Source organism: Copadichromis virginalis, linkage group LG22, assembly GCF_057382275.1.
Source record: "Copadichromis virginalis isolate Kocher_CV1m ecotype Utaka linkage group LG22, C_Virginalis_male_GT1.1, whole genome shotgun sequence".
Taxonomy (NCBI): Eukaryota; Metazoa; Chordata; class Actinopteri; order Cichliformes; family Cichlidae; genus Copadichromis; species Copadichromis virginalis.
Window position 1 is genome coordinate 26,441,809 of NC_140638.1, and position 18,782 is coordinate 26,460,590.

The 18,782-nt window shown below is 43.1% G+C and overlaps 2 protein-coding genes across 3 annotated transcripts; both read left to right on the forward strand.

The window, feature by feature from the left end:
* Positions 1-404: 404 nt before the first annotated feature.
* Positions 405-8,691, forward strand: bop1 (BOP1 ribosomal biogenesis factor). The gene is made up of 16 exons (XM_085445394.1): positions 405-598; positions 1,478-1,642; positions 1,766-1,843; positions 2,914-3,068; positions 3,148-3,265; positions 3,441-3,542; positions 3,622-3,834; positions 3,952-4,113; positions 4,204-4,284; positions 4,363-4,432; positions 5,111-5,243; positions 6,004-6,190; positions 6,285-6,576; positions 6,740-6,824; positions 8,144-8,251; positions 8,369-8,691. Exons 1-16 carry the CDS (start codon positions 533-535, stop codon positions 8,520-8,522), a joined length of 2,169 nt encoding a protein of 722 aa, XP_085301520.1. The 5' UTR covers positions 405-532; the 3' UTR covers positions 8,523-8,691.
* Positions 8,692-9,327: 636 nt separating this feature from the next.
* ntaq1 (N-terminal glutamine amidase 1) lies at positions 9,328-17,057 on the forward strand. 2 transcript variants are annotated; one of them, XM_085445397.1, is made up of 6 exons: positions 9,328-9,609; positions 14,337-14,436; positions 16,037-16,087; positions 16,177-16,322; positions 16,406-16,507; positions 16,619-16,752. In XM_085445397.1, exons 1-6 carry the CDS (start codon positions 9,554-9,556, stop codon positions 16,689-16,691), a joined length of 528 nt encoding a protein of 175 aa, XP_085301523.1. In that variant the 5' UTR covers positions 9,328-9,553; the 3' UTR covers positions 16,692-16,752. The 2 variants fall into 2 exon arrangements, with proteins under 2 accessions (XP_085301523.1, XP_085301522.1); XM_085445396.1 differs by having other exon boundaries at positions 9,333-9,609; positions 16,406-16,530; positions 16,619-17,057.
* Positions 17,058-18,782: the final 1,725 nt, after the last annotated feature.

An 18,782-nucleotide genomic window follows, 5' to 3' on the forward strand; every position in this document is an offset into this window, starting at 1 on the left:
ACGTAGTCATACAAGCTAGCCCTCCCGATTTTTCCGGGAGAATCCCGAATTTCAGTGCCCGTCCCGAAAATCTCCCGGTGTCACCATTCTACCGAATTTCTCCCGATTTTCCACCCGGACAACAAAATTGAAAAACCATATCCCAGATTGGCCCAGCTAATTCCAGCTTCCAACTACTACTACTACTGCAGCAACTTAGTTTTAATATTACCCTTATTACTTTTAATTACTCCTTAATTACTTTTAATTACTCCTTTTAATATTACCCTTATTACTCTTTCTGGGTCGCAAAATGAACTATTAAGATATTTTCAGGCCAGAATGTAGCTGCGTAAACTTCAAATATCTGAGCCGGGGAGAACAGCAGACTCCCCGGCAGAGGTCGTGTCACTGTAACTATGACTTTCTGCCAGAAGCTCGAGGCGTCACCAGCAGGCCCCGCCCTCGAGCTGTGACACGTGACCTCTAACCTTCGGTTTCACGTGGTTGAATCGAGGAGGATAGAAACGCGTGGAGCGACCGGAGAGGAGCGATGAAGAAAGCAGGGGGGAAAACAGCGTTGAAGAGGAGTAAAGAAGAGGATGAGGAGCAGAACCAGGTGAGCCACACACACAGGAGGAAAGTGATGAAGATCTGGTAACATGCTAGTAACGAGCTAGCATGCTAACACGGGGCAGGCTGCTGTTTAGCCCTCAGAGCAGACACAGAGCCATGAGACCGGACCGGGGCGATGCTGCTTCTATAATAAACACAGAACTATCCTCTGTGCACATGTGTGATGTCAGTCTCGGGTTAGGGCTCCGTTATAATGTCGGAGTTTTAAACGGAAGACCTCCTCAACTCAGATTTTAACTCGCATTGTCGGAGCAACCTCACCGACCCAGAGCTAACGATCCAACATGGAAGCAGTGACGCAAATGGCAGTAAAACTGTGACGGAACGAGTCAAAGGAGCTTGCAAAGAAAAGCGTCTGGACTTCTTTAAGTTGCTTGAAGACGTTTCACCTCTCATCCGAGAAGCTTCTTCAGTTCTATTTGACCTTAGAACTGAAGAAGCTTCTCGGATGAGAGGTGAAACGTCTTCAAGCAACTTAAAGAAGTCCAGACGCTTTTCTTTGCAAGCTCCTTTGACTACGATCACCTGGATGACTGAGAACCTTCAGACATACTGTGATGGAACGAGCACTGCAGCAGGTAGTGTGTCAGAGTACATGTGTACGGTTAGGGTTGCACAGGGTGATGTCAATCCTGAGTAGAGTACATAAGTTTATCCTGATTTGACATGTTTTGCTTTTAGTTGCTGGTTATTCTTTGATTTAAGTGTGTGTGATCACTCACAGAATCATTCGCACATGCTATTAGCTTGTGCGAATGATTCATAGGTTTTATTTTTCTGCTCTTTAATTACACTCTTCTTGGAAATCTCAGCAAAAAACTGATGGTTTTTTAATTGAGTAATTCTGGGTTTTCCTTCTCAGATCTTCAACTTTAACAGGAAACCTGCTGATGAAGATAAGGATGATGATTTATCAGATAGCGAGGACAGTGTCTACTCAGGACTGGAGGATTCTGGGAGTGACTCTGAGGAGGAAGAGGGATCTGATGACGATGAGGAAGAGGGATCTGATGACAATGACGACAAGGTAAAGTGTAAGCAGATAAGAGGGGTTTTAATTCTGTGTTGGTCTGACTGCTGATTGGTTGCTGTTAAAAGTGTCCTCAGTGTTCTGCTGCAGAACATCACCTGAACTTTGTTCCATCTGTAGATGAAGGGAAAAAAAGAGGGAGAAGTGAGTGAAGAAAAGAAGAAACATGAGTATGAACACGATTCTTCAGATGAAGAGGTGATCTAAACTTATTCATTTGTGTGCTTGTCATTACTTTTCTTATGCTTGTCTGGTGTATTGTATGCAATTTTAGCCACATGTACACTAATAAAAAGCTGGGAGATTTTTGCTCCTGGTGAAGCTCAGAGTTCTCTGTTTCACCCGATGTTGACCTTTATTAGCCTGAAAAAGCTGTGATGAGAATCCCTGCTCCCCCAGGTGTCGTTCTCAAGGGGTCTGGGATTTAGGGCCCACCCATAGCTTGTGCTGGTTGGCCATCCACCCGCTGCCTCTGGCCCCTGTCACACCTACCCTTGACTGTGGGAGCTCTGTCCATAGTTCCTTGGTTGGAGTAGACACACGGTTGTCATCTGAATGTGTGGCCTTGGGTCTTCAGCGGCTTTCTTCTGTCTTTTACCAACCTGGCCTTGACCTAACATAATATCCATAAAAATAATACTATTAATACTAAAAGAAAAAAGATTAACAAGAGAGCCTTCAGAGAATCCATAGTGCTGTTTTTGTGAAAACAAATGTATTTGGTACAACAACGCATTCGGATCATGCCTGCCAGACAGGACCGGTGTTTTACCAAAACAAAAAAATTATGTCCTTCCTGCACATTAAACACTGCTTTATTCAATAGCTCTGACATTAGCAACATCCTGTCTCAGAGTGATGCTGAAAAACTAGTTCATGCATTTATTATTTCTAGGTTGGACTACTGTAATTCATTATTATCAGGATGTCCTAAAAGCTCCGTGAAAAGCCTTCAATCGTTCCAAAATGCTACAGTAAGAAAACTTACAGGGACTAAAAAGAGAGAGTATATTTCTCCCATACTGGCTTCTCTTCTTTGGCTCCTGTTAAATCCATAACCAAATTTAACATAATCAACATTTGCCTTGTGATATATGTGAGCATAACTAAGACAAATCCCTGTCAGTGTTCCTGTTAAAGTGGCTACAATACAACATGTTTTGTACAGGATACATGTTTCTTTACACATGTTCTGATTGGTGCATTTGCTTCTTTTATGTTCTCCTCTCCATCCTGTGGTGGTTTCTCATGCTCACATTGTTCTTCAGGATATCAGGAACACAGTGGGGAACATTCCTATGGAGTGGTACAAAGATTTCCCTCACATTGGGTACAATCTGGATGGGAAAAAAATCTACAAGCCTATAAGGAACAAGGATGAGCTTGATGACTTCTTGGATAAGATGGAGAACCCGGAGTACTGGTGAGCAGTTAGCATGATGCTAACTTCTTCATAGGTTTGATAGGGAATGCTGATGAAGCTAACAGGTTGCTGTCTGCAGGAGAACGGTGCATGACAAGCAGACAGGAAGTGACATCGTGCTGTCCGATGATCAGGTGGAGCTGGTGAACCGTCTGCAGAGAGGACAGTTTGGAGATGTCAACTTCAATGAGTGCGAGGTATGCCCTCACAGAGTGACACCGGGGTTCTGTTCACTAGCCTCGCATTTACCTGCTTGATCCACCCTTTAGTAACCACATGTCCCCCACATGTCCCAGACCAGCTAGAAGAAGTGAGTGTGGCTTAAAAATGTAGAACACGCTGGCTACCTGTCTCTTTACCCCTCTTCCGCAGCCAATGGTAGAATTCTTCAGCAGCGACGTGATGATTCATCCCGTCACCAACAGACCCGCAGACAAACGCAGCTTTATCCCCTCGCTCACAGAGAAGGAGAAGGTAATGCACCTGACTCACTTGGCTTACCTGGCTGTTCTCAGCTGTCTGTCACTCACCTGTCTGACTTGCCTGTCTGCAGGTGTCCAAACTGGTCCATGCCATAAAAATGGGTTGGATCAAACCCAGGCGGGTAGAGGATGATGGCAGGGGGCGGTATTACAACTTGTGGGCCAGCGAAGACTCTTCCATTCTGGCCAGACATAAGATGCACCTGCCCGCCCCCAAAATCCCTTTACCTGGTCACCATGAGTCCTACAACCCACCGCCCGAGTATCTGTTTACTGACGAGGAGGTTTGTCAATGCGTTGCCTCACCTGGTTTCTGTTCAGAGGATAGATAGAACTGCATTCAAAGACACATTTTTCTTCCCCCCCGTCTGTCTGTCCTCACTTGCCTCACCTGTCTGCAGCGAGCACTGTGGGAGCAACAGGATCCAGCAGACAGAAAGTTGCCGTTTGTTCCAAGGAAGTACTCGAGCCTCCGTCAGGTTCCAGCATTTTCTCAATTCATCCACGAGAGGTTTGAGCGCTGCCTGGACCTTTATCTGTGCCCACGACAGAGGAAGATGAGGGTAACCTTTCTCAGTCTGTCCTACTACCTAAAGCTGGAGCTGCCCTTTTAGGCATGCAGTTTAAATAATTTCCTGTTTGTCTGCATGTAGGTGAATGTGAATCCAGAGGATCTGATTCCCCAACTTCCCAAACCAAAGGACCTTCAGCCATTTCCCACCACACGGTCGCTGGTACAGCACACACACCTGAACACATGCACACAAACAAAGTGGTGAACCCTTTCTCACATCTTTTATCTGTGTGTTCAGGTCTATCGAGGTCACAGCGGTCTGGTTCGCTCTATCAGTGTGTCTCCATCGGGACAGTGGCTTGCCTCAGGTAACCTCAGCTTGTCCCACTCACACATCAATAGAAACTGTTGACATCGTGACGGAGTGGTGTAAAGCTCACAGTGAGAGTCAAGTGTTTGATCCCAGGCAGGGTTGTTGACCGACCAGTCTACACACCTGCACCACAGAGTGTGTAAAAGATGCAGGCAGCTTCATTGATTGAGTCTCAAGATGAGCATTCTGTTGTTACTGTTTTAAAACCAGACATGATGACAGTTCCACACAGAGACCTCAGCCTGATAATCTCAAATTGTGTCTGTGCACAAAGCAGCTTTATTCTGTGTGGTCTTATCCATTTACACTTTCCTTGGTGTATTTATTGGAAAGGCGGAGTCCAGTCATCTTTGAATTAGTATCAGGAAATAAGTATTTGATTCAGGAGTCTGTGTTTTGTAAAGACCGACTGTACTGCCACAGAGTATCCATGATGATGCTTTTCACGACTCTGTCTTTGAAATTCTTCCTAAAAACAACCTGTTTTGGATTTTTTAAATTTTTTTTAAACTCCATATTCATTTTTATCTTCTTTTCTTTGAGTTTTCTGTGTTGTGGTCAGAGCACTTCCTGAAAACCCAGTTTGAAGGTGATGTTTAAATAAAACATGCATCCTTTGGATGGGTTCATTGAGTGTGGGCGGGACTGTAATCTCTCTCCTCCCTGTTCACAGGAAGTGATGATGGCTCTGTCAGATTCTGGGAGGTCTGTTCGTCTCGTTGTATGAAGACGGTCCAGGTGGGCGGAGCTGTGAAGAGCGTTGCCTGGAACCCAAATCCGTCTGTCTGTTTGCTGGCTGTTGCCCTGTGAGCACCTCTCTGTCTCTCTCTCTTTCTCCGTCTGCCTGTGACATTCAGTTTTATTTGTATAGCACAACATCACAACAGCATTTGCTTCATGGTGCTGTGCATTCTAAGGTAAAGATCCTACAGCAGCAGTGGGGGCAACTCCAGGTCCTGCAGGTTTTAGATATTACCCTGGGTCAGCACACCTGAATCACATGATTAGTTCGTTCTCAAGCCTCTGGAGAATTTAGCCATTTGAATCAACTGTGTTGGATCAAGGACACATCTAAAACCTGCAGGACACTGGCCTTCGAGGCCTGGGGTTGCCCACCCCTGTCCTACAGTAATACAAAGAATATCCCATCAATCACATAACCCCTGGAGCGAGATGGGGATAAATATGTCATATGAGGAAGAGAGCATGTATTAATAATTTAATTCAGTGATTTCTAATGATGGTTTAAACTGGGTTTTTTTGTTGTTGTGGACATCCAACTTTATGAGCACGATTGCAGCGTAACTAAGGAAGGATTCAGGGTCACCTGATCCAGACCTAACTATATGCTTTATCAAGAAGAAAACTTTTAAGCCTAATGTTAAAAGTAGAGTGTTTCTCTCTCCTGAATCCAAACTGGGAGCTGGTTCCACAGAGGGAGATCTGAAAGCTTAAGGATCTGCCTCCCATTATACTTTTAAATACTCTAGAAACAAGCAGGATTTTAAACTCTTCCCTCCTCTCCCACTGATGTGATCCTGTCCCTCTGTTTCTCTCTGGTTTCAGGGACTCTGTGGTCTTGATCCTGTCTCCCTCTCTGGCAGATAAACAGGTCATCTTGTCGTCAGAACGACTCCTCAGTGCCCAGCAGGAGGGGGAGGAGCCAGCAGAAGGAAATGGGTCTGTTGTCTGGAGCGAGGCTGAGGGGGAAGAGCTAAACCAGGGGCTCCGCCTCAAAATCCAACACCCCAAAGTGAGAAAACCACCTGATTGGTTGATTTATTCATTTGTTTTTAAACCCCCCCACTCTGATCCACATCTGGCCTAATCGCTGTTGATCTCTGCAGGCTGTTCACCAGGTGGTGTGGCATGCTAAAGGAGACTACCTAGCATCAGTGATGCCAGATAACACAAGCCACCTGCAGGTGTATATCCACCAGCTGAGCCGGAGGCGGAGTCAGAACCCCTTCAGCAGGAACAAAGGCCTGGTCCAGTGCATATCCTTCCACCCAATCAGGCCCTATTTCTTTGTGGCCACACAGCGCTCGATCCGCATCTACAACCTCGTCAAACAAGAAATGACTAAAAAACTCCAAACCAACTCCAAGTGGATCTCCAGCATGGCTGTCCATCCAGGAGGTAACCGCACCCCAGTCCCCCACACACAAGTCTTAAAGGCTCCAATAAACCCGCCGCAATGGTCATTTCGCTCGCCGCAGTTGCTTCGTCCTAAAGTCATTTGTATTTATACGAGCAGTATTCTCTTCACAGCTGTCCCACCTGTCTGTTCGTGTGTCTGCAGGTGATCATGTGATCTGTGGGAGTTATGACTGTAAGCTGAGCTGGTTTGACCTCGATCTGTCAACTAAACCCTACAAGATGCTCCGGTACGTACCTGCCAGTCACTCTGATCATCTGAGTTTAACCCTTTTAGACATGAGCTGTCAACATTACCACTTTGTTAATTGTTACAATGGAAGCAATGTCTTGGTCAGCTACAGGTGACCTTGAGTGCTCCTGTCTTCGTTCAGACCTGATCTCCAGAATGGGGGTCAGGGTTTCTTCAAATGGTGGCTGTACTTAGTAACTCTCAAGGTTACAAATATTGCAGGTTTATGCAGTCCCCTACAGAAGGTGGTGTTGTTAGAGTGATTATCTAACACAGCTTGACTAGACTTTGTCAGAAGTTATAAATTAAGTAGATTCACAGACAGCTGCATCAATGCTGAGTAAAGGGAAAGCACAGGTGGGTTAAGAGTTAACAAGTGAATATTTTTAAGATTAATTACAGATTTGGAGGTTTACTGCTCTTTACACACCTAAATTTAACAAGTGTTTTGTGAGTTTGAGTTGTCCTGGGTAATTACCATCACTGTTTATGCTCTCTTTATATTAGACACTATACAGCTGGTATGAAAGTGGAATTCAGTGCATGAATCTAAAATAATTCATATCTGCTACATTTGATGTGCCTAACTCTGACAATGAAACCACAACCACTGCGCAACAGTCACACAAGCTGTGACTGTTATGAAAATCACAATGTCACATGTATAGACCTAAGCACTCAGCTGGTAGATGATACTACAGTTTTCCTCAAAAGGTCAGAACAAATCCGTCTTGTCATCAATAAAATCCACATATTTTCTGAAGTGTCTGGTTTACATTTAAACCCTAAGAAAAGTGTGAATTACTCTATTCAGAACTGCCATGTAGTTTATTTGTATGGTATCCCGGTTTTAAAATGATTATAGCTCTTTATTTTATTTTATAATGCTCCCTCTTGTGTTCAGCTTGTATTTTTCACATTTTATACATTGATGCCAACAGAATTTTGCATAGCCAGAGCTGATTTGTACATAAAGCAGCATTGTTTAAATTGACAAAAAAAAAGAAAGATCTGCAGTGCCTTCACAGTCCAGCAGGTGCAGCAGTTCAGGAAATTAGATTTCAGTCAGACGTGCACCAGGAAGGTGAGGAGTTTAAATCCTGCTGAGCAAACAAAGACCTTACCTGAGTCTCACCTCAAACAAATCAGAGCTGTGATTGGTTCAGAGTGGTCTCAAAGCATGTGTACTGTCATGACGCTGACATTGGTGTGTCATCATTGATTTTTGAATACTACATATTGATCAGATGTTGTTTTCTTTTGTTTGTTTGTTTTTTAATCATTTATCATGTGGTATGGATCACCTTCTCTCTGCAGACACCATAAGAAAGCAGTGAGGGGTGTGGCCTATCACAGACTGTACCCGCTGTTTGCCTCGGCGTCGGATGATGGCTCAGTGATAGTCTGTCACGGGACTGTTTACAAGTAATACACACACACACACACACACACACACACACACACACACACACACACACACACACACACACACATTTTTCCTCCTCTCAGTTACACTCTAACCCCTCCTTCCTACCTCCACAGTGACCTTTTGCAGAATCCACTCATCGTCCCAGTGAAAGTCCTCAGAGGTCATGTGATGACTCATGATCTTGGTGTTCTGGATGTGACCTTTCACCCCACGCAACCCTGGGTCTTCTCCTCTGGCGCTGATGCTACTATCTGCCTCTTCACATAGCAACATGCTTAGCAACCACAGATGCCGTTTTTCTAATGTTTTTACTTTCAGACACAATGTCTTAACATGTGACACCATGAGTCCTTGCCTCACTGGTCTCCTTGCTGTGATGTCAGTTCCTTTTTGAATAAACTGAAGTAAGTGTGTGTGTGTGTGTGTGTGTGTGTGTGTGTGTCAGTCAGTCAGTCAGTCTGGTGAAAGGAGCTGATATTGATCAGCAGTGTGACATCCCTTTCCTGTCTAGGGCCATTAAAGATGAATAAAAACATGCATAATTGGCTATTTGTGGGTGATCGATCAGGTTTAAGATGTTAAGTTCAGATATCATGACAGCCATATTTACAGAGTTAGCTGAGGAGCCTGGACCCCCTGTGAACTCCGCCCATCTCACCACAGTTATTCTAGTTTTAGATTTGCTCATTAGCTTGTTTCGAATTAGTTTCTGGAGTGATGATCCAGATCTGTCTGGGTTTTATTTATATTTCAGTGAGAAAATTTCACTCATGTAGTTTTTAGTTCACCGTATAATCAATATGATATGAACAGATTTGTTCAGTTCAGTTTGATGAAGTATTTGATCTAAAATCTAATTAAAACTTGAGAAATTTGCAGTGCAGATGTTTACAAAAATTACAATTTCTAAGAGATTTAATGAAAAACAAGTCTTTTCTGATGATTTATGGTGCTGAGCAGAAGGATAACTCCTGAGTGAATGGGGACTGTATACTGCTAAAGTAGTTATTCTCTGAAAATCTAAGCTAGCTAACAGGTTCAGAGGTCAGTTTGTTTCTCTCATAGTGCTTTGCTGTAAACGGTGTTCTCCTTTCATGAAGGATGCAGTGTCACTAATGTAGGAGGTAAATAAGGGAGCACTGAAGCTAATTTCTTGTGGCGGCAGCGAAGTGAAATTAGCAGTTAGACCCCAGTCTTACTGTTACTTTGTCGATGCTTTTAATTTGAAAGTCCCCTTTCCTTAGCGGATTTGGCGTCAGCCCGTTTCCCTTGGAGCTCTTTCAGTGTAACACCCGATCATGAATCGGAGACTCGTTCCGACGCGGGAGGACTGCGTGTACACGAGCTGCTACTGGTGAGTCTCGACATACCTGCAACAGGTGACGTGCAGGCTCTGTGTCAGAACATTACTTGGCTCCTGAGAATTGTAAACACACGTCTGGTCAAAGCAGCTGCAACTACAATGATTGGCTAGTTCAGATTTCCGTTTAATTTTTAGCGCAGTTTCTTTAAATTTGTCAGTGAGAGAATAAAAATCACAAGAACATTTAAAGGAATAATAATCCTCCTTTAAACAGTGGTAATATCAGGTTATCAACAAACATACAACCGAACTGTATCGAGGCTTCGAAAAAATGTGAAACCCATGTCCACAGTGACATCTGCTGGTCAGTTTGACTATCGCCCCATCTTCTTTAAAGGCCCTTTCATTTATTTTTTATTTTTTTAACAGGTCAGTGATCAAACCTTTATCAATATGATTGTTTTCTGCAGTAAATTGCTATGGTAACATACAAATCCACACATTCATTATCAATTTACATTAAGAATGAATACAATCATACTAACAACTTTCTTCTTGTATGTGTATCTGTTGCTGTGTGTTAGTTGCAGAGCTATTGCTGAGGTAAAAGACAATCAGCTGACTCCTAGCTGTTTGGGCTCCTGGTAGGCTGCTTCTTCTGATGGGCTGTGACCTCTTGGGCTTCTTTAAGAGAGCCAGCTGATCTTTGACGTCTTTAGCCTGAGTCCTGGCCAAATGCAGCTCCTTCCGCAGCTTGTTGATTTCAGCTATCAGAGTCATGTTTCCTTCATGATTTTGGTGTAGACCTTTTCGTGCTCCTCTGCAGATTTGACCAGCCTCATTTTGAGGCCATTTACTGTCCTCTCCTGTTGCTCACACTGGTGACGCAGCGCCTTCTGAACAGTATCATCTGCATTGGTTCTCTCCACCCTTTCAGTCTGCTGGACATATCGAGCGTATAGCATCTGTATGTTGTCCTTCAGGGTTTTAGGCTCCTGGATGAAGCCCACACAGTTGTCCAGGTCTGATTTCAATCGCTGGAGACGCGTCTCCAAATCTTTGACCTTCTGACTCTCTTTGTACATCTCTTTGTCTCTGGTCTTCAGTTTGAGCTTCAGCTCAGAGACGGTGAGCTTCAGCTGACCATTGCTCTTGTCGGTTTGTATCAGCTCTTCCTCCAGCTGACTGATCCGCTCCTTCTTCACACTGATGTCATGTTGCAGAGGCTCAGTTTTCTGCTTTTCAGCTGGAATTCAAGAACAAACTTCTCCAGTTCCTGATTCTTTCTCTCCTTGTCCTGACTGGTCTTTTCATCTCCAGAGATCTGCCTCTTCAGGTCTTCAATGTCACTCTCCAGGGAGCGGATCAGCCCAAGCAGCCTCTGCCGCTCTTGCTTCAGTTTGTTTATATCAGCGCTCCTGATCTGATATGAAAGGCCCTTTCATATCGGACGTGGCGTGTGCTGCGCTCACTGCTAACTAGAGTGAAGGACCCAAAATATGAACATTTGCATCCTCGAAAGAGTGACCTTTGTCCTCTTAGATGCCGAGTCTTGTCCTGTGGAGATGGCTCTTCTGTGTTGTGCCATGCGTTTATGAAGTGGCTGTTTGGTCTCTCCAATGTAGAGGTCTGGGCATTCCTCGCTACACTGTACAGCATACACTACATTGTTAAGTTTGTGTTTAGGAGTTTTGTCTTTGGGATGAACTAGTTTTTGTTTGAGTGTGTTGCTGGGTCTGAAGTAAACTGGGATGTCATGCTTGGAGAAGACTCTCTGGAGTTTTTCTGATACACCGGCTACGTAGGGAATGACAATGTTGTTGCATTTTTCTTTCTTATCCTCCCTCGCTGGTGCCTGATCTTCTTTTCTGTGCATCTTTGCAGACTTGATGAAAGCCCAATTAGAATAACCGCTTGTTTTAATAGCTTCATTAACATGTGTGTGTTCCTTCTTTTTCACTTCAGGCTTAGAGGGAACATGTTCTCCCCGGTGATGTAGGGTCCTAATTACTCCAAATTTGTGTTCCAGAGGGTGGTGGGAGTCAAAGAGGAGGTACTGGTCCGTGTGTGTGGGCTTCCAGTAAACTTCAATGTTGAGGTTTCCATTCTCTTCAATGCGCACGGCGCAGTCCAGGAAAGGCAAACATCGTATCTGTATCTGGAAGGTCGCCGGTTCGATCCCCGGGCTCTCTGTCCTGGCCATTGTGTCCTTGGGCAAGACACTTTACCCTACCGCCTACTGGTGTTAGCCAGAGGGGCCGATGGCGCGATATGGCAGCCTCGCTTCTGTCAGTCTGTCCCAGGGCAGCTGTGGCTACAACTGTAGCTGCCTCCACCAGTGTGTGAATGTGAGAGTGAATGAATAGTGGCATTGTAAAGCGCTTTGGGTGCCTTGAAAAGCGCTATATAAATCCAATCCATTATTATTATTATTACATCAAAGGACACCATGGTTTCATCTGGATCCAGGGTAAGTTTCTGGACCTTGTCGGTGAAGTCGGTGGAGTTCTTGATGTGATATGTGGTGGTCCCCACCAGAGGTGCTAAAATGGTAGCTAGGTGTTTTGAAATGTTGTAAGTAGCTGAGTTTATGCTGCTAACAATGGGTCTGAGTGGGACACCTTCTTTGTGGATCTTAGGAAGTCCATAAATGCAGGGTATGGCATCCCCTGGGTTTAGGCGATGATATAAAGGGCGCTCAATGATTTTGTCCTTTTCAAGGTCTTGAAGGCAAGCTATAACTTTCTTTTTGTAGCTGCTTGTGGGGTCTCGCTTTAAGGCTTCGTAGGTATTTTTGTCACTGAGGAGAGTAGTGATCTTTGTGTGGTAATCTGTTGTGTTTAGGACCACGGTGCACCTTCCTTTGTCAGCTGGTGATGTTGTGGTCTATGCTCAGGGAAGCGACGGCCTTCTTTTCTTGTATTGTGAGTAGAGCTGGGCGATATGAGATTTTTTCATATCACGATATGTTTTTTTCATTTCAGGCGATAACGATATCTATCACGATATAAGCCAAATAACTATATTTGTAAGATTTAAATGTGCCGTTGCTCACAAGTAAAATGTGAAATAATCAGCAGCTTGTTTTTATTTAAATATTTATTTCCCATAATAAGTTCAACAGGGTAGATGTACTTAAGGAACATGAGACTTTTTCAGATAAATAAAGGCAAATATTGCAAACTACACAAAAGGCAGCCGCTAAAGCGTTTAAGTTTCAAAATAGAACAAACGAAACAGACTAAATTGTCAATTCCACTTAGAAACAAAATATTAATTCTAAAAATAAATCTTAGTTTGTTTTACAGAAGATCAGACAAAACTGACTAACTTTTGTCAATATCAAATAAACTGAGAACTAAAAGGAAATTCTCAATCTCTCCTTGTTGTATAGCTTAGCTTTTCAAACAGTTTTAACAGTTACTTTAGTCTGACAAAAGCCGAATGACGAATTAGCGCTTCCAGTCAGAGACTGAGGCTACGTCCACACGTACACGGGTATTTTTGAAAACTGAGATTTTCCGTTTCCGTTTTAAAAAATAATCCCGTCCACACATAAAGGCAGAAATGAAGGAAAACGCTGCTATGAACATGCCAAAGCAGCAGGTGGCGCTAGATTCCTAACCGTGCAGAAATGTTGGCCAATCAGAAGTCTAGAAGCCTCGGTGGGAAAAAGTAAACAAAGCTGGGGCATAGAAGCAGAACCGAGTCGTATGTGTGGAGGGACAGTAACTGTGTGTATATGTAAGCATTTAAACACTGCAGAGAGTAGAATTAACAGTAACAGTATTGTAGAAATCCATTTCACCGAAACAATAACGTGACGCATGCACCAGTTTATTGTATTTCCAGACTTGCTTTCGGCACAATTTACAGTGCACGCTACTCTGTTTTTTGTCAGACTTGAAATAGCCGAAATACCTTCACACTACGGAACTTCTTTGGCTCTTCCGTTCGACAATCTCTCCGGCGTTGGAACCATCATCTGTTTTCTCTTCGGTCACGCTCGGTTGATTTTTCTAGTCGGCACACTCATTTCCTCCATTACCCGCTGGCTGCTTCCCAAACAAACACACGTGCGGCTTGGCACTTGTGCTGTACGTAACAAGTCACGCGACGTGACGCTGCGGCTGTGATTGGTTCGGCTCTGCGCTACTTAATTTGGATTGGCTGACCTTTTTTTTTTTTTTTTTTTTTTTTTTAAGAGGACAAGAGCGGCGAGGTCCATCGCGACAGCTTAATTTCTCTATCGAGTAAAAGTTATATCGCGATACATATCGTTATCGTTCTATCGCCCAGCTCTAATTGTGAGGTTAGACGGAGGGACTTTGGCACTGGAGAGGGTGGCTGAAACTTTCATCTTGATTTGCTCTGCTTCTGTTTGTGATAATTTATTAATCCGTATGGCGGTTTCTGTGGCTGTGATGAGGTCCACTATGGGCAACTGTTGAGGAGAAATGGCAAAATGGAGTCCTTTGACTAGCACTTTCTTTTCAGGTTCAGTGAGATTCCGGTTTGAAAAGTTCTTCATCCCTTTTTTCTGACTGTCCTCAGGTGTGTGTTTTTCTCTGTGTTGTGTAGGTTCTGACTGAGGAGTGAATGTTTTTGATAGCAACGTGTGGAATTGGAATTGGAGTTAAAGACTTGGTGAAACATTTTCTATTAGCCATCAATAAAAACGATCATATGGATCAGCAGGACACACTAATCCTTCAGAACTTTCAGGAAGTCCTACAGGCTGACTGTCTGTTGCCCTTCTGTCTGTTCTTGTTCTGCAGTGAAGAAAATGTCTGGAAACTCTGTGACTATGTCAGAAAACAGAGAACCGCACCGCTGGAACATCTGTTTGTGATCTTCATCTCCAATGAGACGAGAACGGTGAGAACCAAATGCCAGTATAATGTCAGATTTAAAATGAAGATGATGGATTTTGTAATTGTATCATCAGATCTGCTGCTCTATGTCAATTAATCACCGTCTGGTGGTGAGTTGGAGCAGGTGGTGGGGAAACATTTTATTACAGCGATTGGAACATGCTTGTAGGTATTAAACATAATGCACAGCAGTGGTTTGAATCATATCTATGTAATAGATTCCAATTTGTTTATGTACATGGACAGTCCTCTCCACAGACGTCGCCAAGATTAATTATGGAGTTCCACGGGGTTATGTGATAGGAGCATTAAAAGGAATAGCACATATTTTCTCTGCTATGCAGATCACACCTAACTTTATCTACCCATGAAGCCAGATAAAACAGACCAATTAGTTAAACTGCAGGAATGTCTTAAAGACCTGGATGACCTCTAACTTTTCAGCTTCTGAATTTGGTATCTAACAATATGCTTACTCTGGTTGGCATTACCTTGGTCTCCAACACTGTGAGGAATCTTGGAGTCATTTTTGATCAGGATATATCCTTCAGCATGCATATTAAACCAATACGTAGGACTGCTGTCTTGCACTTCAAGAAGTGGCTAAACTAGCTGCTAAATGTCATGATCTAGAGTCCAGATTGACGCAACAGCATACGGATACACGGAATTCCTGAGGGGTCTGGAAGAAATGACAGCATAGGATTTGTGACAAACTTTTTTTGCTCATTGCTGAAGATTGCCAAGAATGTAAACACACACAGTGAAAGGGCCCACTGAGCTATTATTGTTTGCTTCCTGGAGTACCAGGTTAAAAAGCACATAATATGGCAGGCATAGAAACAAAAAGTAACATATGAAGGCTGGACCGTCTTAAGTTAATCACGACTATACCAAAGAAATACAGAAAAAGAGGAAACCGGTCTGAGAGGTTATGAAGAAACTATTATTTTATATACTTTACAATATAAAGTGCCTTCAGGCAAATGTTGTTGGGATTTGTCGCTATATAAATGAAACTGAATGAAATGCGTCTCCTTCAAAGAGTTGCTGGGCTCTCTCTTAGAGATAGAGTTTGGTTATTCGTGAGGGACTCAGAATACAGCCAACTGCTCCTCCACATTGAAATGAGCCAGTTTGAGGTAGTCCGGGCATCCTGCAAGGATGCCTCCTGGATAACTCCCAGGTGAGTTATTCTGCGCATGAAATGCTAGGAGGAGGCAAATTACATTTCAGAGCTGGGTTAGAAACATCTCAGCGCCCCCCTGGATAAGCTAAAGGAGGTGGCTTGGGTGAGGGCTTCTCTGTTCAGACTGCCGCCCCGTAACCCGAATGCGGATAAGTGGCAAAAAATGGATTAAAGGATGGTTCTGTGAAACACCTGTCATGCTCTTTTAGACATCTGTCATTTAAGTTTTACATATATAGCACCAAATCGCAAAAACAAAAGGTGCCTCCAGGTGCTTTATATTCTTAGGTAAAGACCCTACAATAACACATGAACTTCTGTCACATTCTAAAAACATCCACTTGGTTTTTTAGGTTTTTTGAAACATCTCAGGTGAGGTTCTAAAGCTGATGTTCTGTATTTGTTCTCCTTTGAGGTTCCTCTGTGGAAGCAGAAGTCTGGACACGGAGAGCTGCCGGTTATCTGGGTTTGTGATGTCACTGTTAATACTGTGAGAGCACAGACATAAACACAAATGATGTCAAAATGACATTAAAGATAACATTGTTGTTTCAGGACTACCATGTGATCCTGCTGCAGGCAGATCAATCGGACTCTCTAGTGTATGATCTGGATTCAACGCTCTCGTTTCCCTGTAGCCTGAAGCTTTACGCTGCCCAAGCCTTACGCTCAGAGAGTGACATCAGACCAGAATACCACAGGTAAGACACAGCTGAGCATCATGACAGGAAACTACACACACCTGAGTGACATCATAGTTACAATTTCCCCTTCTGTCTGCCAGGAAGTTTCGTGTGGTTCCTGCTGACAGCTTCCTGTTGAACTTCGCATCTGATCGATCTCACATGAGGAACTCTGATGGATCGTGGAAGATGCCTCCCCCTACGTACGCCCCTATATGCACTGCAGGTCACATGACTTCCCAGTTATTAGCGTGTGTAATCGCGTGTACCATTTAGTTATGATGTCATCATACTGGGCTGCGTTTTCCCCTCAGAGTGCCAGATGAACCTAGATGGTTTCATCAACATGGACCCTGCCATCGGCTGGGGTGTGGTCTTCAGCCTTAACCACTTCCTGCAGAGATACATTGGAAGCACCTCATCAGCCTCATCCTCTTCTTCATCAGCAGCAAGATCGTGGTAGTTGTGGTTTTGAGGGGTTTTTTTCGATTGTGGGCTCCAGATGTTTGAAGTGGAATGAAGAGTCCTCCTGCCAGCTGCTGTCCCACATGACCATGTGAAACGAAATTGGTTCTTGTAACTGTTCACCACTGTCCCACCCCCTTATAAAATGCAAGATATTTTGATAGTTGTTCAGCCAAAAACCATCGATGTACATATGAACATATTGATCATTTGATGACTTATTGGTGAACTTGTTGATCAGAAGAGTGCTTTCACCCCGATCAATAAAACTCTCCATAATGTCTTTGAGCATCTTCAATTCACTGTTAGAATTTAAAAATAAGGAAACAGTAGTAGGTTTCTGTTTGTTTGGGGTACAGTTGGTATGTTTAACATGATTGTCAGTTTCCAGAAATAACATCAGAGGTTTTTGACATCTGCTGCGCCGTTGTCGGGTAGACTAGTGCAGGATTTAGGGACAGCGTTGATGTAGTTCATCACTTGGGCCGCTACAACGAAAATCAGAAGTCAAGGTTGGTTATCATTCGGTTTTCAACAAGATCAGCTTGCGACCAGATCTGGAGAAAAGCTAAAAACTACACCTTCCTGAAGAAAAAACTACCTGAGAGTCACTGAAGATGTCCTCTGCTGACAGAGCACTGCAAGGAAAGAAGGAAAAAGAGCTCACTTTGCCGGGGTCCGTGTGATTATTGAGGGAAAGGAGGTGCACCCACTTCGCCTGAGGATCAAGCAGCACCGGCGCTGATGAGGTATAAAGTTACAGATGTCACATAAGGGATTATCTACAATTTTGAGGTTCAGGCTAAAAGTTGTTAATGTCAGTACTATGTTCACTAAGGGAAGTAAACTGTTCATTATTTTGTGTTAAGGCCACATTGTCTATATCAATTTTTTTCTCTCATTGTCAGGTGTTTAAGAGACACTGTTAAGCGTAAAGCTTTGTTTTTGTTTGCAAATCAACAGAATACTGTCTTTTTTTATTCATCTTTTTCAAGAATCACACTCTGTTTAAAAAGATACTGCTTTTTGGAAAACGCAATGGGACAATGACCTATGGTTTTCAAATGGATCAGAAAGATCGGCAGGAGTTATTACTCTTAAGAACAAATTTAATGGAGGGGGTAACTCTAGCCGGACAAAAACATCTTATTGGATTATTTGCTGATGATGTCATTGTTTTTTTACGAGATCCTGACAAGTGTTTGATGCAACTATTCCATACCTTCGAACACTTATTGGGCTACAAAATTAATGTATCCAAAACACAAATTCTATCATTCAACTATACACCTTCTCAAAAGATTAGAGATGAATATAAACTAAAGTGGCACTTGAATACCATGAAATATTTGGGCATAACCTTGACAAAATCATTATCTGCTATGTTTGACACAAACTACAATCAGGTGGAGGGTAACAAAAGAGACTTAGAACGGTGGTCAACAATACCTACAAATTTTTTACTCTAGAATCCAAATAATAAAGATGAACGTTCTCCCAAGATTGCTTTACATGTTTCAATCACTCCCACTTTCTATACCTCAAAGTAAATTTAAAATATGGGATAAGATGATGTCAAGGTTTATATGGGATGGGAAGAAGCCCAGAACAAGGTTAACAACATTTCAACTCCCGAAGTGTAAGGGAGGGATGGCTTTGCCTAACCTAAGGGAATACTTTTACGCAGCCCAATTTAGACCTCTTGTTTGTTGGTGTAGACCAGATTATGAGGCACGGTGGAAGGAAATTGAGAAAGAAAATGAGGGAAACAAAATTCAAATTTTTATCTCTGACAAACAATGACCTCTTACAAAAGTAGAATGAATCAAATTGTGAAATTTACATTAGACACACAGTAATAGAAAAACATCAGTTAAAAGAACAATTATTTTTGCTGAGATGGTTTAGACACGAAAAAAAAATTAAGCCGGGACAATTGGACCAAACATTCAAACGATGGGAGTTAAAAGGGATTACAGCAGTTTTTACTCTAATGAAAAATGGAACACTACT

Excerpts from the sequence above, each read along its gene's own strand:
- bop1 (XM_085445394.1), top strand. The coding sequence starts at position 533 with ATGAAGAAAGCAGGGGGGAAAACAGCGTTGAAGAGGAGTAAAGAAGAG. Across the intron at positions 1,844-2,913 it reads ACGATTCTTCAGATGAAGAG|GATATCAGGAACACAGTGGG; the intron begins GTGATCTAAACT and ends ATTGTTCTTCAG. Across the intron at positions 3,266-3,440 it reads TCAACTTCAATGAGTGCGAG|CCAATGGTAGAATTCTTCAG; the intron begins GTATGCCCTCAC and ends CCTCTTCCGCAG.
- ntaq1 (XM_085445396.1), top strand. The coding sequence starts at position 9,554 with ATGAATCGGAGACTCGTTCCGACGCGGGAGGACTGCGTGTACACGAGC. Across the intron at positions 9,610-14,336 it reads GTGTACACGAGCTGCTACTG|TGAAGAAAATGTCTGGAAAC; the intron begins GTGAGTCTCGAC and ends CTTGTTCTGCAG. Across the intron at positions 16,088-16,176 it reads GAGAGCTGCCGGTTATCTGG|GACTACCATGTGATCCTGCT; the intron begins GTTTGTGATGTC and ends TTGTTGTTTCAG.